Here is a 19357-nt window from a genome sequence, read left to right on the forward strand (position 1 = left end):
CTGTCCGGTGTGCCAGCGGAGCAACGTCTCTCTGCGGCGCCAACGGCTCCCTGCGGTGCATTTATTGCGCGCGCAGCGCGCGCAGACGTCAGGCACGCCCATGCCGGTGCACCGGACATCAAACAGTACATGTCCGGTGTGCACCGGACACCCAGGAGGGCCCACAAGTCAGAAGCTCCAACGGTCAGAATCCAACGGCAGTGATGACGTGGCAGGGGCACCGGACTGTCCGGTGTGCACCGGACTGTCCGGTGCGCCATCGAGCAGACGCCTCCAGCCAACGGTCAAGTTTGGTGGTTGGGGCTATAAATACCCCAACCACCCCACCATTCATTGCATCCAAGTTTTCCACTTCTCAACTACTACAAGAGCTCTAGCATTCAATTCTAGACACACTAAAGAGATCAAATCCTCTCCAATTCCACACAAAGCCCTAGTGACTAGTGAGAGTGATTTGCCGTGTTCATTTGAGCTCTTGCGCTTGGATTGCTTCTTTTCTTTCTCACTTGTTCTTGAGATCACACTCCATTGTAATCAAGGCAAGAGGCACCAATTGTGTGGTGGCCCTTGCGGGGAAGTTTTGTTCCCGGCTTTGATTAGAGAAGAGAAGCTCACTCGGTCCGAGGGACCGTTTGAGAGAGGGAAGGGTTGAAAGAGACCCGGCCTTTGTGGCCTCCTCAACGGGGAGTAGGTTTGCAAGAACCGAACCTCGGTAAAACAAATCTCCGTGTCTCACTTGCTTTTTCGCTTGGGATTTGTTTTGCGCCCTCTCTCGCGGACTCGTTTATATTTCTAACGCTAACCCGGCTTGTAGTTGTGTTTATATTTGTAAATTTCAGTTTCGCCCTATTCACCCCCCCTCTAGGCGACTATCAATTGGTATCAGAGCCCGGTGCTTCATTAGAGCCTAACCGCTCGAAGTGATGTCGGGAGATCACGCCAAGAAGGAGATGGAGACCGGCGAAAAGCCCACTACAAGCCACGGGAGCACTTCATCGGAAGAGTCCCGCACCAAAAGGAGGGAGAAGAAGAAGAGCTCCTCCAACAAAGGGAAGGAGAAGAAATCTTCTTCTCATCACAAAGAGAAGAAGGAAAAATCTTCTTCCCACAAGCCGCATCGGAAAGGCGACAAGCACAAGAGGATGAGGAAGGTGGTCTACTACGAGACCGACACTTCATCAACATCGACCTCCGACTCCGATGCGCCCTCCGTCACTTCTAAGCGCCAAGAGCGCAAGAAGTATAGTAAGATCCCCCTACGTTACCCTCGCATTTCCAAACATACACCTTTACTTTCCGTCCCATTAGGCAAACCACCAACATTTGATGGTGAAGATTACGCTAGGTGGAGCGATTTAATGCGATTTCATCTAACCTCGCTCCACAAAAGCATATGGGATGTTGTTGAGTTTGGCGCGCAGGTACCATCCGTAGGGGATGAGGACTATGATGAGGATGAAGTGGCCCAAATCGAGCACTTCAACTCTCAAGCAACAACAATACTCCTCGCCTCTCTAAGTAGAGAGGAGTATAACAAAGTACAAGGGTTAAAGAGCGCCAAGGAGATTTGGGATGTACTCAAAACCGCGCACGAGGGAGACGAGCTCACCAAGATCACCAAGCGGGAAACGATCGAGGGGGAGCTCGATCGGTTCCGGCTTAACAAAGGGGAGGAGCCACAACACATGTACAACCGGCTCAAGACTTTGGTAAACCAAGTGCGCAACCTCGGGAGCAAGAAGTGGGACGACCACGAAGTGGTAAATGTTATTTTAAGATCTCTCATTTTTCTAAATCCCACTCAAGTTCAATTGATTCGTGGTAATCCTAGATATACTAAAATGACCCCCGAGGAAGTTATCGGGCATTTTGTAAGTTTTGAGTGCATGATAGAAGGCTCGAGGAAAATCAACGAGCTTGGCGAGCCATCCGAAGCTCAACCCGTTGCATTCAAGGCGACGGAAGAAAAGAAGGAGGAGTCTACACCAAGCCGACAACCAATAGACGCCTCCAAGCTTGACAATGAGGAGATGGCGCTCGTCATCAAGAGCTTCCGCCAAATCCTCAAACAAAGGAGGGGGAAAGACTACAAGTCCCGCTCCAAGAAGGTTTGCTACAAATGTGGTAAGCCCGGTCATTTTATTGCTAAATGTCCCATGTCTAGTGACAGTGACCGAGGCGACGACAAGAAGGGGAGAAGAAAGGAGAAGAAAAGGTACTACAAGAGGAAGGGCGGCGATGCCCATGTTTGTCGGGAATGGGATTCCGACGAAAGCTCAAGCGACTCCTCCGACGACGAGGACGCCGCCAACATCGCCGTCACCAAGGGACTCCTCTTCCCCAACGTCGGCCACAAGTGCCTCATGGCAAAGGACGGCAAACGGAAAAAGGTTAAATCTAACTCCTCCACTAAATATGAATCTTCTAGTGATGAAAATGCTAGTGATGAGGAGGATAATTTGCGTATTCTCTTTGCCAATCTTAACATGGAGCAAAAAGAAAAACTAAATGAATTGATTAGTGCTATTCATGAAAAGGATGACCTTTTGGACTCCCAAGAGGATTGTCTAATTAAAGAAAACAAGAAACATGTTAAGGTTAAAAAGGCTTATGCTCTAGAAGTAGAAAAATGTGAAAAATTATCTAGTGAGCTAAGCACTTGCCGTGAAATAATTGACAACCTTAGGAATGAAAATGCTATTTTAAATGCTAAGGTTGATTCTCATGTTTGTGATGTTTCAATTTCCACTCCTAGAGATAATAATGATGATTTGCTTGCTAGGATTGAAGAATTGAACATTTCTCTTGCTAGCCTTAGAGTAGAAAATGAAAAGTTGATTACTAAGGCTAAAGAACTAGATGTTTGCAATGTTACAATTTCTGACCTTAGAACTAAAAATGATATGTTGCATACTAAGGTTGTAGAATTAAAATCTTGCAAACCCTCTACATCTATTGTTGAGCATGTATCTATTTGTACTAGATGTAGAAATGTTGATATTGATGCTATTCATGATCACATGATTTTAATTAAGCAACAAAATGATCATATAGCTAAACTAGATGCTAAAATTGCCGAGCACAACTTAGAAAATGAGAAATTTAAATTTGCTCGTAGCATGCTTTATAATGGGAGACGCCCTGGCATCAAGGATGGCATTGGCTTCCAAAGGGGAGACAATGTCAAACTTAATGCCCCTCCTAAGAACTTGTCTAACTTTGTTAAGGGCAAGGCTCCCATGCCTCAGGATAACGAGGGTTACATTTTGTACCCTGCCGGTTATCCCGAGAGTAAAATTAGGAGAATTCACTCTAGGAAGTCTCACTCTGGCCCTAACCATGCTTTTATGTATAAGGGTGAGACATCTAGCTCTAGGCAACCAACCCATGCCAAGTTGCCTAGAAAGAAAACTCCTAGTGCATCAAATGATCATACTATTTCATTTAAAACTTTTGATGCTTCTTATGTTTTGACAAACAAATCCGGCAAGGTCGTTGCCAAGTTTGTTGGGGGCAAGCACAAGGGATCAAAGACTTGTGTTTGGGTACCCAAAGTTCTTGTTTCTAATGCCAAAGGACCCAAAACAGTTTGGGTACCTAAAGTCAAGAACTAAATTTGTTTTGTAGGTTTATGCATCCGGGGGCTCAAGTTGGATACTCGACAGCGGGTGCACAAACCACATGACCGGGGAGAAAAGGATGTTCTCCTCATATGAGAAAAACCAAGATCCCCAACGAGCTATCACATTCGGGGATGGAAATCAAGGTTTGGTCAAAGGACTTGGTAAAATTGCTATATCTCCTGACCATTCTATTTCCAATGTTTTTCTTGTTGATTCCTTAGACTACAACTTGCTCTCAGTTTCCCAATTATGTCAAATGGGCTACAACTGTCTTTTTACTGATATAGGTGTCACTGTCTTTAGAAGAAGTGATGATTCAATAGCATTTAAGGGTGTGTTAGAGGGTCAGCTATACTTAGTGGATTTTGATAGAGCTGAACTCGACACATGCTTAATTGCTAAGACTAACATGGGTTGGCTCTGGCACCGCCGACTAGCCCATGTTGGAATGAAGAATCTTCACAAGCTTCTAAAGGGAGAGCACATTTTAGGATTAACAAATGTTCATTTTGAGAAAGACAGGATTTGTAGCGCATGCCAGGCGGGGAAGCAAGTTGGAGTCCATCACCCACACAAGAACATCATGACGACCGACAGGCCGCTTGAGCTACTCCACATGGATCTATTCGGCCCGATTGCTTACATAAGCATCGGCGGGAGTAAGTATTGTCTTGTTATTGTGGATGATTATTCTCGCTTCACTTGGGTATTCTTTTTACAGGAAAAATCTCAAACCCAAGAGACCTTAAAGGGATTCTTGAGACGAGCTCAAAATGAGTTCGGCTTAAGGATCAAGAAAATAAGAAGCGACAACGGGACGGAGTTCAAGAACTCTCAAATTGAAGGCTTCCTTGAGGAGGAGGGCATCAAGCATGAGTTCTCCTCTCCCTACACGCCACAACAAAATGGTGTAGTGGAGAGGAAGAATCGAACTCTATTGGACATGGCAAGAACCATGCTTGATGAGTACAAGACACCGGACCGGTTTTGGGCCGAAGCGGTCAACACCGCCTGCTACGCCATCAACCGGTTATATCTTCACCGAATCCTCAAGAAGACATCCTATGAACTCCTAACCGGTAAAAAGCCCAACATTTCATATTTTAGAGTTTTTGGTAGCAAATGTTTTATTCTTGTTAAAAGAGGAAGAAAATCTAAATTTGCTCCTAAAACTGTAGAAGGCTTTTTACTTGGTTATAACTCAAACACAAGGGCATATAGGGTCTTTAACAAGTCCACTGGACTAGTTGAGGTCTCATGTGACGTTGTGTTTGATGAAACTAACGGCTCTCAAGTAGAGCAAGTTGATCTTAATGAGATAGGTGAAGAACAGGCTCCATGCATCGCGCTAAGGAACATGTCCATCGGGGATGTGTGTCCTAAGGAATCCGAAGAGCCTCCAAGTACACAAGATCAACCATCCTCCTCCATGCAAGCATCTCCACCAACTCAAAATGAGGATGAGGCTCAAAATGATGAAGAGCAAAATCAAGAAGACGAGCCACCTCAAGATGATAGCAATGATCAAGGGGGAGATACAAATGATCAAGAAAAGGAGGATGAGGAAGAACCAAGACCGCCACACCCAAGAGTCCACCAAGCAATCCAACGAGATCACCCCGTCGACACCATCCTCGGCGACATTCATAAGGGGGTAACTACTCGATCTCGGGTTGCTCATTTTTGTGAACATTACTCTTTTGTTTCCTCTATTGAGCCACACAGGGTAGAGGAAGCTCTCCAAGATTCGGATTGGGTGGTGGCGATGCAAGAGGAGCTCAACAATTTCACGAGGAATGAGGTCTGGCATTTAGTTCCACGTCCTAACCAAAATGTTGTAGGAACCAAATGGGTCTTCCGCAACAAGCAAGATGAGCATGGTGTGGTGACAAGGAACAAAGCTCGACTCGTGGCCAAAGGGTATTCACAAGTCGAAGGTTTGGATTTTGGTGAAACCTATGCACCCGTAGCTAGGCTTGAGTCAATTCGCATATTACTGGCCTATGCTACTTACCATGGCTTTAAGCTCTATCAAATGGACGTGAAAAGTGCCTTCCTCAACGGACCAATCAAGGAAGAGGTCTATGTTGAGCAACCTCCCGGCTTTGAAGACAGTGAGTACCCTAACCATGTCTATAGGCTCTCTAAGGCGCTTTATGGGCTCAAGCAAGCCCCAAGAGCATGGTATGAATGCCTAAGAGATTTCCTTATTGCTAATGGCTTCAAAGTTGGCAAGGTCGATCCTACACTCTTTACTAAAACTCTTGAGAATGACTTGTTTGTATGCCAAATTTATGTTGATGATATTATATTTGGGTCTACTAACGAGTCTACATGTGAAGAGTTTAGTAGGATCATGACACAGAAATTCGAGATGTCGATGATGGGGGAGTTGAAGTATTTTCTAGGATTCCAAGTCAAGCAACTCCAAGAGGGCACCTTCATTTGCCAAACGAAGTACACTCAAGACATTCTAACCAAGTTTGGGATGAAGGATGCCAAACCCATCAAGACACCCATGGGAACTAATGGGCATCTCGACCTCGACACGGGAGGTAAGTCCGTGGATCAAAAGGTATACCGGTCGATGATTGGTTCATTGCTTTATTTATGTGCATCTCGACCGGACATTATGCTTTCCGTTTGCATGTGTGCAAGATTCCAATCCGACCCTAAGGAATCACACCTTACGGCCGTAAAACGAATTTTGAGATATTTGGCTTATACACCTAAGTTTGGGCTTTGGTACCCTCGGGGATCCACATTTGATTTGATTGGTTATTCGGATGCCGATTGGGCGGGGTGCAAAATTAATAGGAAGAGCACATCAGGGACTTGCCAGTTCTTGGGAAGATCCTTGGTGTCTTGGGCTTCAAAGAAGCAAAATTCGGTCGCTCTTTCCACCGCCGAAGCCGAGTACATTGCCGCAGGACATTGTTGCGCGCAATTGCTTTGGATGAGGCAAACCCTGCGGGACTACGGTTACAAATTAACCAAAGTCCCTTTGCTATGTGATAATGAGAGTGCAATCAAAATGGCCGACAATCCCGTCGAGCATAGCCGCACTAAGCACATAGCCATTCGGTATCATTTTCTTAGGGATCACCAACAAAAGGGGGATATCGAGATTTCTTACATTAATACTAAAGATCAATTAGCCGATATCTTTACCAAGCCACTTGATGAACAATCTTTTACCAGACTTAGGCATGAGCTCAATATTCTTGATTCTAGAAATTTCTTTTGCTAGCTTGCACACATAGCTCATTTAAATACCTTTGATCATATCTCTTTTATATGCTATGACTAATGTGTTTTCAAGTCTATTTCAAACCAAGTCATAGGTATATTGAAAGGGAATTGGAGTCTTCGGCGAAGACAAAGGCTTCCACTCCGTAACTCATGCTTCGCCATCACTCCGAGCAACTCTCTATTCCTTGGGGAGAAATGAGCATCAAAGAAAAGGACTTCATCCTTGGGGGAGAGAGTAAAAGCTCAAAAGCAAAAGGACCGGACTTCATCTTTGGTATAATCTTAACTCGTTACTTATGACCAAAGGGGAAGAAATTACTTCGAGGGCTCTAATGATTCCGTTTTTGGCGATTCATGCCAAAAAGGGGGAGAAATGAGCCCAAAGCAAAAGGACCGCACCACCACCACCAAATTCAAAAACTTAGTGCTTTCCAAAAGTCTTTATCATTTGGTATCCTATTGTGTTCAAAAGGGGGAGAAAGTAGTATTTCAAAAATGGTATATCAAAACCCTCTTGAACACTAAGAGGTGGATCTCTTTTAGGGGGAGTTTTGTTTAGTCAAAGGAAAAGCATTTGAAATAGGGGGAGACAATTTCAAATCTTGAAAATGCTTTGCAAACTCTTATTCATTTACCTTTGACTATTTGCAAAAGATCTTTGAAATGGATTTACAAAAAGAATTTGCAAAAACAAAACATGTGGTGCAAACGTGGTCCAAAATGTTATATAAGAAAGAAACATTCCTTGCATATCTTGTAAGTAGTTATATTGGCTTAATTCCAAGTAACCTTTTCACTTACATTATGCAAACTAGTTCAATTATGCACTTCTCTATTTGCTTTGGTTTGTGTTGGCATCAATCACCAAAAAGGGGGAGATTGAAAGGGAATTAGGCTTTCACCTAGTTCCTATATAATTTTGGTGGTTGAATTGCCCAACACAAATCTTTGGACTAACTTGTTTGCCCAAGTGTATAGTATATACAGGTGTAAAAGGTTCACACTTAGCCAATAAAAAGACCAAGTTTTGGATTCAACAAAGGAGCAAAGGGGCAACCGAAGGCACCCCTGGTCTGGCGCACCGGACTGTCCGGTGTGCCACCGGACAGTGAACAGTACCTGTCTGGTGCACCAGGGGACTCAGACTCCAACTCGCCACCTTCGGGAAATTCCAAGGCGACTCGGCTATAATTCACCGGACTGTCCGGTGTACACCGGACAGTGTCCGGTGCGCCAAGGGAAGTCGGCCTCAGGAACTCGCCAGCCTCGGGTTCGCGCGGCAGCCGCTCCGCTAAAATTCACCGGACTGTCCGGTGTGCACCGGACTGTCCGGTGTGCCAGCGGAGCAACGTCTCTCTGCGGCGCCAACGGCTCCCTGCGGTGCATTTATTGCGCGCGCAGCGCGCGCAGACGTCAGGCACGCCCATGCCGGTGCACCGGACATCAAACAGTACATGTCCGGTGTGCACCGGACACCCAGGAGGGCCCACAAGTCAGAAGCTCCAACGGTCAGAATCCAACGGCAGTGATGACGTGGCAGGGGCACCGGACTGTCCGGTGTGCACCGGACTGTCCGGTGCGCCATCGAGCAGACGCCTCCAGCCAACGGTCAAGTTTGGTGGTTGGGGCTATAAATACCCCAACCACCCCACCATTCATTGCATCCAAGTTTTCCACTTCTCAACTACTACAAGAGCTCTAGCATTCAATTCTAGACACACTAAAGAGATCAAATCCTCTCCAATTCCACACAAAGCCCTAGTGACTAGTGAGAGTGATTTGCCATGTTCATTTGAGCTCTTGCGCTTGGATTGCTTCTTTTCTTTCTCACTTGTTCTTGAGATCACACTCCATTGTAATCAAGGCAAGAGGCACCAATTGTGTGGTGGCCCTTGCGGGGAAGTTTTGTTCCCGGCTTTGATTAGAGAAGAGAAGCTCACTCGGTCCGAGGGACCGTTTGAGAGAGGGAAGGGTTGAAAGAGACCCGGCCTTTGTGGCCTCCTCAACGGGGAGTAGGTTTGCAAGAACCGAACCTCGGTAAAACAAATCTCCGTGTCTCACTTGCTTTTTCGCTTGGGATTTGTTTTGCGCCCTCTCTCGCGGACTCGTTTATATTTCTAACGCTAACCCGGCTTGTAGTTGTGTTTATATTTGTAAATTTCAGTTTCGCCCTATTCACCCCCCCTCTAGGCGACTATCACCCACGCGAGGGCCAAGCACCACGGTCGAGTAACTCCGTAGAGAGCCACAGGCCTTCTCCACGCGCAAGTGGTGCTCCGCTTCCGGCTCCTCTCGGACGCTCCCCGCCGTCTCCACTATCGAGCTTCCGGCCGAAACGCCGCGGGCCTCGTTCCCTCCGGTACACGGTGGCGGCCGTGACACAAACGCGGTTGTCACGGTCTCGCAAGACTCTCGCCCCACTCGGTACAATTACAACGACTCATGCAAGAGCCGAGGGGTTGTGTGGTTTTACAAAACTCACTCAACTAACTAGGGTTCACCTAGAGCAAGCGCTAAAGCGGTCTAACTAACCTAAGCACTTCGCAAAGCACCTACGCTAATCACCGAGTGATTCTATTAAGCACTTGGGTGTTTGAGCTCTTGGAAATATGCACTATGTGTCTTGGTATGTTGCTTGGGCTCTCACACTTGAGAATGGCCGGTTGGGGTGGTATTTATAGCCTCCACACCCCAAACTAGCCGTTGGACAGAAAGCAGCAGCTTTCTGTCGTCGGGTGCACCGGACAGTCCGGTGCACCACCGGACATCTACTGTGCAGTGTCCGGTGCACGCCACGTCAGCCGACCGTTGGCGCCTGTAGCAGTCGACCATTGGATCCGACCGTTGCCGTCTGCCCGTGGCACACCGGACAGTCCGGTGCTACAGCCAGAGAGCGCCTGTCTGTGGCCTCTCTGCGCAGACTGTCCGGTGCCACACCGGACAGTCCGGTGCACACCGGACATCAATGTCCGGTGCGCCACCAGGCGCTGGCTGACAGCCCGCTTCTTGGATTTCTTCGCTGATTTCTTCGGGCTTCTTTTGTTCTTGAGTATTGGACTCCTATGCATCTTTTTATGTCTTCTTTTGAGGTGTTGCATCCTCATTGCCTTGGTCCAATTCTCTTCGCATCCTGTGAACTATAATTATAAACACTAGCAAACATATTAGTCCACAGGTTGTGTTAATCATCAAACACCAAAACTCAATTAGCCAAATGGCCCAGGGTTCATTTTCCTTACAGCAGCAAGGGAGAGGCTGCGAACGCCATCAGGCGTGTGCAGGTCGCTGCGGAGGCGGAGTGCGGCCGCAAGCTGCGCGTGCTGCGCACCGACAACGGCGGCGAATTCATGGCGGCTGAGTTGGTGTCGTACTGCGCGGATGAGGGTGTTCAGCGCCATTACTCCGTGCCGTACAGCCCGCAGCAGAACGGCGTCGTCGAGCGGCGCAACCAGACAGTTGTGGGGATGGCTCAGGCTCTCCTCAAACAGAGGGGAATGCCGACTGTCTTCTGGGGAGAGGTGGTGGTGACAACGGTTTACATCCTCAACCGCTCGCCCACTAAGGCTCTAAACGGGATGACACCGTACGAGGCTTGGCATGGGCGCAAGCCAGCGGTCTCTCACCTACGGGTCTTCGGCTGCCTCACGTTCACCAAGGAGCTTGGCCACATCAGCAAGCTCGACGATAGGAGCACCCCGGGGGTGTTCATTGGCTACGCGGAGGGCTCGAAGGCCTACCGCATCCTTGACCCAGGAACATAGCGTGTGCGCACGGCGCGCGACGTAGTGTTCGATGAAGGGCGAGGATGGGCGTGGGACAAGGCGGTGGACGACGACACGACTTCGATGTACGACGACTTCATCATCGAGTACGTCTACTTTGAGGGAGCTGGGGGAGTAGGCAACTCTTCTCCGAGCAGGTCTACCCCAGCCCCCATGTCTCCACCGACTCCAGCGCCACGCTCTCCAGCTTCGGCTACAACGAGCTCTTCACCACCACGCACTCCAGCCACGACTCCGGCTACAGCAAGCTCTTCGCCACCACGTACTCCAGCACCGACGGTACCTTCTCCGGGAATGTCCTCTCCGACACCAGCTCGTGTCGAGCACGACCCAGTGGAGCTCGTGACCCCGCTCTCCCACGACAAGGACCGCGTCGACGCGTGCTACAATGGTGAGCCGTTGCAGTATCGAAGGGTGGAGGGCCTTCTCATCGACCCGTCGGTGTTGGGCCCGGCGTCTCGCATTCTGGCAGGAGAATTGCATCTTGCATGCGACGATGGTGAGCCTCGGTCTTTCGCGGAGGTCGAGAAACATGCGGCTTGGCGTGCCGCGATGCAGTCGAAGATGGACGCGGTTGAGACGAACCGCACTTGGGAGCTCGCTGATCTCCCTCATGGTCATCGTGCGATCACCCTTAAGTTGGTGTTCAAACTGAAGAGGGATGAAGCCGACGCCATCGTCAAGCATAAGGCTCGCTTGGTGGCACGCGGTTTCTTGCAGCAGGAGGGGATCGACTTCGACGATGCCTTCGCCCCTATGGCACAGATGGAATCCGTGCGACTCCTCCTCGCGTTGGCAGCCCAGGAGGCTGGCATGTTCATCACATGGATGTCAAGTCGGCGTTTCTTAACGACGACTTAAAGGAGGAGGTCTATGTACACCAACCGCTAGGTTTTGCGATCCCTGGCAAGGAAGGCAAGGTGTTGCGCCTGCGCAAGGCCCTCTACGGCTTGCGACAGGCACCAAGGGCGTGGAATGCCAAGCTGGATTCCACGCTCAAGAGGATGGGCTTCATGCCAAGCCCGCACGAGGCGGCCATCTATTGGCGGGGCAATGGAGAAAATGCCCTGCTGGTGGGTGTCTACATCGACGACTTGGTGATCACCGGCGCCAAGGATGCAGAGGTGGCAGCGTTCAAGGAAGAGATGAAGGTCACCTTCCAAATGAGTGACCTGGGGCACCTCTCCTACCTGGGGATTGAGGTGCACCAGGGGGACTCCGAGATCACACTTCGCCAGACCGCCTACGCCAAGCGCATTGTTGAGCTGGCTGGGCTCACCGACTGCAACCCAGCTCTCACTCCGATGGAGGAGAGGCTGAAGTTGAGCCGCGACAGCACGACGGAGGAGGTGGACGCTACACAGTACCGGTGTCTTGTGGGGAGCCTTCGCTACCTCGTCCACACACGACCTGACTTGGCATACTCCGTCAGCTACGTTAGTCGGTTTATGCAGCGACCGACGACGGAGCATGAGCAGGCTGTGAAGAGGATCATCCGCTATGTTGCGGGGACTCTCGACCACGGTCTCTACTACCCGAGGTGTCCTGGGGAGGCACACCTTGTCGGGTTAGCGACAGCGACCACGCCGGCGACATCGACACTAGCAAGAGCACAAGCGGGATCCTCTTCTTCCTCGGCAAGTGCCCCATCAGCTGGCAGTCGGTCAAGCAGCAGGTGGTGGCCATGTCTAGCTGCGAGACCGAGTACATAGCGGCCTCCACCGCTTCAACTCAGGCGCTCTGGCTTGCTCGCCTGCTCGGTGATCTCCTCGGGAGAGACGTTGGAGCAGTGGAACTCCGGGTGGACAGCCAGTCCGCCCTGGCGTTGGCCAAGAACCCCGTGTTCCATGAACGGAGCAAGCACATCCGGGTGAGGTACCACTTCATCCGTGACTGTTTGACAGAAGGAAGCATCAAGACGCGCTACATCAACACCAAGGATCAACTTGCGGATCTGCTCACCAAGCCCCTTGGGAGGATCAAGTTCCTTGAGCTTTGTTCTAGGTCTGGAATGACTCAACTTTCCCACAAGGCGACACACAAGACTTAGGAGGAGAATGATGGAATAAGTCATGTGGTCTTCGTGTGGAGGACAGTCCGCACAGCATCTCTGCTATCCGCACAGCATCCCTGCTATAGGACAGCAGCAACACAGCAGTTTTTGACTGCAAGGACTGCGGCAGACAACAAGGACTGCGGCAGACAGCACAGCAGCAGTCTTTTGACTGCAAGGACAGCGGCAAGGACAGCGTGCTGCAGCCTGCAGGCATCTCCTGCCGTCTTTTGACTGCAAGGACAGCGTGCTGCAGCCTGCAGACATCTCCTTTTTCATTTTCAGCTTTTGGAGGACAGCAGCTTGCTGCAGTTTTCCTTTTTTGACTAGAGTACAACAACACCTAGTGGTTAGTGCAGTTTGTAGGACAACATATTCGCAACTCTATGAAGCATATGCTGCAACTCCTTGGGCTATAAATATGTATTCCAACCCTTAGACAGGTATGACATTGTGTAGTGTTTGAGAAAATAAACAGAAAATTACCCTAACTCATAGTGTCATCCTCTCCTCTGGATGAGAGTTAGAGTCTCTCTACTTACATTCCGCGCGAAATGTCAGCAACCAATGACAGCAGCTGTGATATCATACGGTGTTCCTGAAGAAAGAATAACAGGCCTAGCCGCCTAGACAGAACAGACTACACAGTGTAACATGTGGAACAGCCGACACTGAACACGTTGTCCTTCACAGAAATCGAATCGGTTGCATGTTACATGGTGTGCAGTCAATTTAACAGTTTCATCGACACTTTATTGCGATGGCGGCATGAATAAGGTGAGCTACAGGAGGATTTAATACAGGGCTTGTTTGGAAGCAAGGCAATTGAACGGGATTGTTCCTAAACATGCCCTGAGAGGGTTCGCTCAAGCTCGGCATCTCGCTGCTCAATTCAAATGTACATTATTACATGACGGCACATCTAAGGGACAGCCCTTTCTGCTCTACTCTTTGATCTTCATTACCTGCAAAGAAGAAAGATGAGATTAACAACCAACGGGTAGGGCGGTTTAAACAGAGCAACTTGTGCAAAAAAAAGATGGGGAGGGGCATAAGCTAATATGACTAACTGACCTCAAAGTTAACTAATTAATATTAACTACAGCGCATAATGCAGAAGATCGCTGACGGCCATGCTCATCTGGTTCCTGTATCTAGCCACCTTGCCAGCTTCTGGCGATAAAAAAAAATTATCAACTAGGGGTGCTTGCTAATCATTTTCCAAGATTTGCGAGTTATGTTTTTGGCTTGACAATCTAGTCTTGGCAAGGTTTCGGATATTCAAGAAAGATTACTTCAAGTAGCTACAGCATTGTCAGCATATAAGGTACTGGAGTAATGAGCAGAAGGAAATACCTTCATGAGGTTGGTACAGCCTGCGGTTCTGAGGAGTTGACATCTCCCTTTTTAAGCTGCTCAGGATGTCCTCCATTGTATGTTCCCTTTCCCACTTGCCAAGCATAGGAAATAGACTTGGTTCAACCTAGAAAAAGTGCTAGCTAAGCAATGGGCCTAATATCATTCGTAAATTGCCCTTGGCAGGTTGCACGCTGTAAGAAACAAAAATGCACAAGTACCAATCCAGTTTCTTGGTTCACGCATGTCATATTGATCCGAGTCTGGAATCGGACTGTCGGTGGTTTATCTGGATAATCCGTATCACAAAACAGCTTTAATTGGTAGATTCGTCCCTCGTGAACAGTCTGCAAAATAAACGCAGTAAAACCTCTCAGGTTTGAAAATAATAAAGAAAATGTATTATGTATCTCACTATGGGTATTTCTGCAGCATACATTGGGAGGACCAATGATAGTTCCTGTCCAGGACCGCATATATATGTCATCAGCATCATCCATCCCATAGCTCACAGTTCCATCACCAATGCCCTTCTCACCACGTTCTAGTTCTTCTAGCAGCCTAAAGTTTCTGGGAACTGCAGAAGACACCATAGAACAAGGTATGATCTAAATTATTATCACACAACATGCATAACAGGTATTCAGAATTCAAATCCATTGTTCTTGTGAACAAAATAAAAGAGCAACAAAGTTTCATGATTATTTTTCTCATACAACGCAGGAGAGATCATTTCATCAAGGAAGAAAAGGGAACAAACACACCGGAGGAGACACTGGGGGCCTAACCTCAGCTCTTACAAACGTGGCACATACACAAGAACACGGCCACTACAGGACGACTTAAGTGTCCAAAACCACCGATCTAATGACGAGTTTATGGAGTGTCGTATTACTGGCTAGGCACCACAAGCTGCTCTCCTTCTCCACCTCCTGGTACAGCACAGCAGAACCAGGACTAGTTCCCTCAAACACATACATTCCTATGCTATCAAATCTCTCAGGCAACAAGAAAAACTAAAGAATTAAGACCTTTCTTGAACTCCTTAGGCACTATGCTGATTGCCACGGACCACCATCCTGAGAAACTTCTTCTATCAGGCTGGAGGAGTGGAGGGCAATATCAGGCAACCCAATAGAAAGAAGAATTTTGGTCCAAATTTCTCGAGAGAAGACGCACAAAACAAAGATGTGATTAATTGTTTCCTCCTGATCACAAAGAGGGCAAACACTAGGATGTGGAAGCCCTTGCTTAGACAAGTGATCCACTGTCCAACATCTGTTCTTGACAGCCAACCAAATGAAGAATTTGCACCGTAGTGGAGCCCAAGATTTCCAAACCCTTTTCCATGGGGCAAACTTCTCAGATCCCAAGAAGAAAGCAATGTAAGCAGATTTAGCTTCCAAGTGAGTTGATCATTGATGTCTGGCTGTAGGGTCAACTCATCTACTAATTCCCATAAATTCAGATATTCAACTATCACCTAGGTGGTGACAGCCCCTTGAATGACCGCTACCCACCTTCTATTGCTCAAAGCCTGTGACACAGTGCGCTGCAATTTTGCTCTTTTGGGAACTCTATTAATCAGATTAAAAGCTAGTTCAGCAATAGAGCTACCGTTCAACCACCGGTCAGTCCAGAACTTAGTGTCATTTCCATTTCCGACCTTGGTTCCACAGCATCAGCAAAGAGAGCCTGGGCATTGCGAGGCACCTGGATTGGTAGACCTTCCCATGGGCGAGAGGAATCTGTCTTATTCAGCCAAAGCCACCGGATGCGCAAGGCCCAACCCATTATTTCAAGATTGAGAATCCCAAAGCAACCATACTGTAAAGGTCTTTGAAACTTTTCCCAAGAAACAAGGCAATTACCTCCATTAGCCTTGTGTCGACCTGCCCATAGAAAACCCCTTCACCGTTTATCGATAACTTTGATCACCCCATTTAGAGAGGTCCAAAGCAATCATAATATGGATAGGAATGGGAGAGAAAACATAACGGCTTGCAACAAGCCAGCCAGCTCAGTTCAAGAGAGATGCCTTCCAATTGGGCAGACTGTCAGCCACCATATAAATCAAAGGCAAAAGATCAGTTTTGGTTGATTTGCAAATTGTGAAAGGTATCCCAAGATATGTGCAAGGGATATTTTTAATTTGACATGCCATCAGCTCTAAAATGACTACCATGTCTTCCTCTGTACAATAAATAGGGGTGACCGAGCTCTTGGCTAAATTTGTTCTGAGACCCGAAGCATGACCAAAATGTTAGACTGTATTTGTATATAGACTGTATTTGTGTTATGAGCCTAGCCTATTAGGCCTTTTAGGGTTAGGGAGAAACCCTACATGTAATGTAATATTCCAACATGAGGGCACTAGACCCGAATATTTACACTGATACAAGATAGAGACCATGTAGCACAAGGACTATATATAAGACTCAACCGAGTCAAATTTTTACAGAAATAACTCAGATCACAAAACTATTTCAATAACAATGATTCCCAACAAGAGATGAGCGTGACTGCACAACAAATTCAGGTGGTCCAGCCAAATCCCTAACCAATCGATCCATCTAGAATTGCTCCAATAATTGAGTAACTGAACTCTTCTTTGCTTATCTATAAAGGAACAAGCTTGGATGTCTTGACAAAAACCTACATAACTAGTTCCTCTGTTCCAAATTGCAAACAGTTTAGGCTTTTTTAGATACATGGATTTTGCTATGCACCTAGATATACGCCATGTCTATATAAAGTCAAAACAGCTTTCATTCTTCCAATTTGGAACCGAGGGTGTCGTTCAGAAGGAAAGGACAATTGGGCTTCACCAACAATTACAGGGAGGTGCTAAATTTACCCCGGCATTCCACCTCGGGCACTACAAGTCTAAGATCCCATTCAAAGGCAAACCTAGTTCCCGGTGTCTTTAGCCCAAGAGGTTGTTGATTACATGGCGGTAGAAACGGTAACTCTGCACCTAATAAGTCAAGCACGGCAATCCTGATGCGACGTTAATTCCAATCAGAGGCAATGCCAGATCGGGTTCCCCAACCAACCGCAGAAGACCCCAAGCCCGCTCCCACCAAGCTCTCTCCTCCTTGCTCGACGGGCGGCCGTATCCAATCGGGAATCTAAAAAGACATGCCTTGGTGGCCACAGGGGGAGACAATTACATTTTTAGGACTCTAAACATAGCGCTTCACAGTAATACCATTCCAAACATTTATTTCATATAAATGGGATTACAAAGATTTTCTAATTGATTATACTGCCATTGAGCGTATAATATTCCTTTTATAATTCGTTTGCACGTAGTTTGCGTCTGAGGAGACACAATTACCCTTGTGCATGATTATCGGCCAAAACTGTTCTTGTTTACGTTCGGCTTCTCTTCGTCTATTGTTGACGCGCCACCATGGACGACGAGAGGAGCGATCTGATTGAAGAATCACCCACCGCCGCCAGACTGGCCACGAGCGCGCTGGCCAAGGCCTCCCCAGCACCGGGCAAGGCCTGCCTAGACCCCGCGCCAAGAAATATCAATGTAGTCTGCTAACTCTCTACTGCTGATGACCTACTTTCAGAGAGCAAAAGGGCCTGCGAGTCTCTGCTTGGCAGATACTGTCACAAGTTCTGATGCTGATCGAACACATCTAATCGATTCCATTAATCAAGATACGTGCTAACAGGATCTTTTAATTGTTCAATTGTACGTAGGGTGCCACCCTACCTCCTTGGGGTGTCATGAAAATCATGCACAAAAAAAATCCAGACATCAAGAAGGATAGGTAAATCCATAGATCCTAGTATCAGTTCCAAGTGTACGGCACAAGAAGTTCCAGGTGTACGACCATCTCTTTGAGCAAAACAAGGATAGGTAAATCCATAGATCCCAATATCAGTTCTACATGTGAAAATGGCAAATTTTAGAGTTGGCAGGTTGTATTTGATGATGATTGCTTTTGCCCAAAAATAATATTCAGAACATGTTAAAAACAGAAATGTTAGTCTGCTTCAATTAGGCTCAAGAACATAAATAAATGAACAACCTACATCGTTCATATTTATTGTTTGGCTTTAGGAGCGAGTTAATCACTTTCACTACTTTCATGGTGCAGCCGCTTCAATCCGTTCCTGATCTACCAGAGTTTGCGCTGTCATTGAGACCAGAAGGATACGAGTTGCCAAGAACTGATTCAATCTGGGAGAATGTTAATGGTTAATCTCATATTCAGAATGTCAATGAGCATCCGAACGATGACGAAGATTAATGTATCATATTTAGAATGTCAAGGAGCATCCGAACGATGACGAAGATTAATGTATGAAAGCTGTAGAGTTGCCGGTTATACTCTGCTTGTTTATTACGTGAGGGGCAAAAGTGTCTCGTAGACCACAAATACATGGAGATGAATTAGAAAAACGAAGCAAATACGGTTAATGGCAGGTTAATCAATTAGTAGATGTTTATGGTCCTGTTTGTGCGAAATAAATGTTTGGGATGGCAATACTGGGAAGCGCTATGTTTGTAGTCCAAAAATGCAATTATCTCGCCACAGGGGTCCCCACCTCTCCACTCGGACCCGCGGATCGACGAACACACGAACACACCATATGCAACAAAGCAACTCGGGAGAAATGATGGACAGAGACTGCTACTCACCGACGACCGGACCCGAGGATCCCTCGGACCCCATCGCGAACCCGTCCGCTTCCTCCAGCTTCGAGCGCCGCCCCCTGCAATCTCTCGAGACGGGAGACGAGAATGATGCGTGCTGGAAGCGGCCGTGACAGTTGGTGCTAAAGGGAGCACGGAGGCGAAGGAATATTCCCAGCTCCGCGTGAGGTCGTCTTCGGTGGGACGCCGAGGTCGAGAGGGTACCGGACTAGCGGAGGAGAGCAAGAAAGGAACTGCTCTGCTGCAGATAGGGGAAGGGATACAGCAGAGGGGCCAACTTTTTTTTATTTTGTAATTTAGCTATTTTCCTGATTTATTTTCACAAATATCTAACCTTAAATTTTATTTTAAAAAATAGGTCATAGTTCGGCGCCAATAACATTAGCACCTAGCAAACACGGGCCGACGCCATTGTTATGGGCGCCTAGCTCTCGACCACTGATGATGGTGTGGTTGCGTCGTGGCACCGACGTGGTAGGGGTCGACACCACATATCTTGACATCGACCTCATGTACTACATGTTAACACGTGGCAGTGGGGCCGCCAAGATCTGCAGCGGCGCCCCCCTTTAAATAGTGCCGACGTCGTTTTAGCTTCTTTTGCCCGCCCTGC

The 19357-nt window shown here is 47.6% G+C and overlaps 1 protein-coding gene across 3 annotated transcripts; it reads right to left on the bottom strand.

Moving 5' to 3' along the window:
• Positions 1–13364: 13364 nt before the first annotated feature.
• LOC100282170 (uncharacterized) lies at positions 13365–19041 on the bottom strand. Of its 3 annotated transcripts, none has more exons than NM_001412053.1 (6): positions 18730–19014; positions 14504–14643; positions 14288–14413; positions 14067–14193; positions 13785–13883; positions 13365–13675 (listed from the first exon to the last, which is right to left on the bottom strand). In NM_001412053.1, exons 1-5 carry the CDS (start codon positions 18761–18763, stop codon positions 13810–13812), a joined length of 501 nt encoding a protein of 166 aa, NP_001398982.1. In that variant the 5' UTR covers positions 18764–19014; the 3' UTR covers positions 13365–13675; positions 13785–13809. The 3 variants fall into 3 exon arrangements, with proteins under 3 accessions (NP_001398982.1, NP_001148554.2, XP_008643654.1); XM_008645432.4 differs by having other exon boundaries at positions 13366–13675; positions 13785–13880; positions 18730–19041; NM_001155082.2 differs by lacking the exon at positions 13785–13883.
• Between the last annotated feature and the right edge of the window lie 316 nt (positions 19042–19357).

The sequence above is a fragment of the Zea mays genome, chromosome 5 (assembly GCF_902167145.1).
Source record: "Zea mays cultivar B73 chromosome 5, Zm-B73-REFERENCE-NAM-5.0, whole genome shotgun sequence".
Taxonomy (NCBI): domain Eukaryota; kingdom Viridiplantae; phylum Streptophyta; class Magnoliopsida; order Poales; family Poaceae; genus Zea; species Zea mays.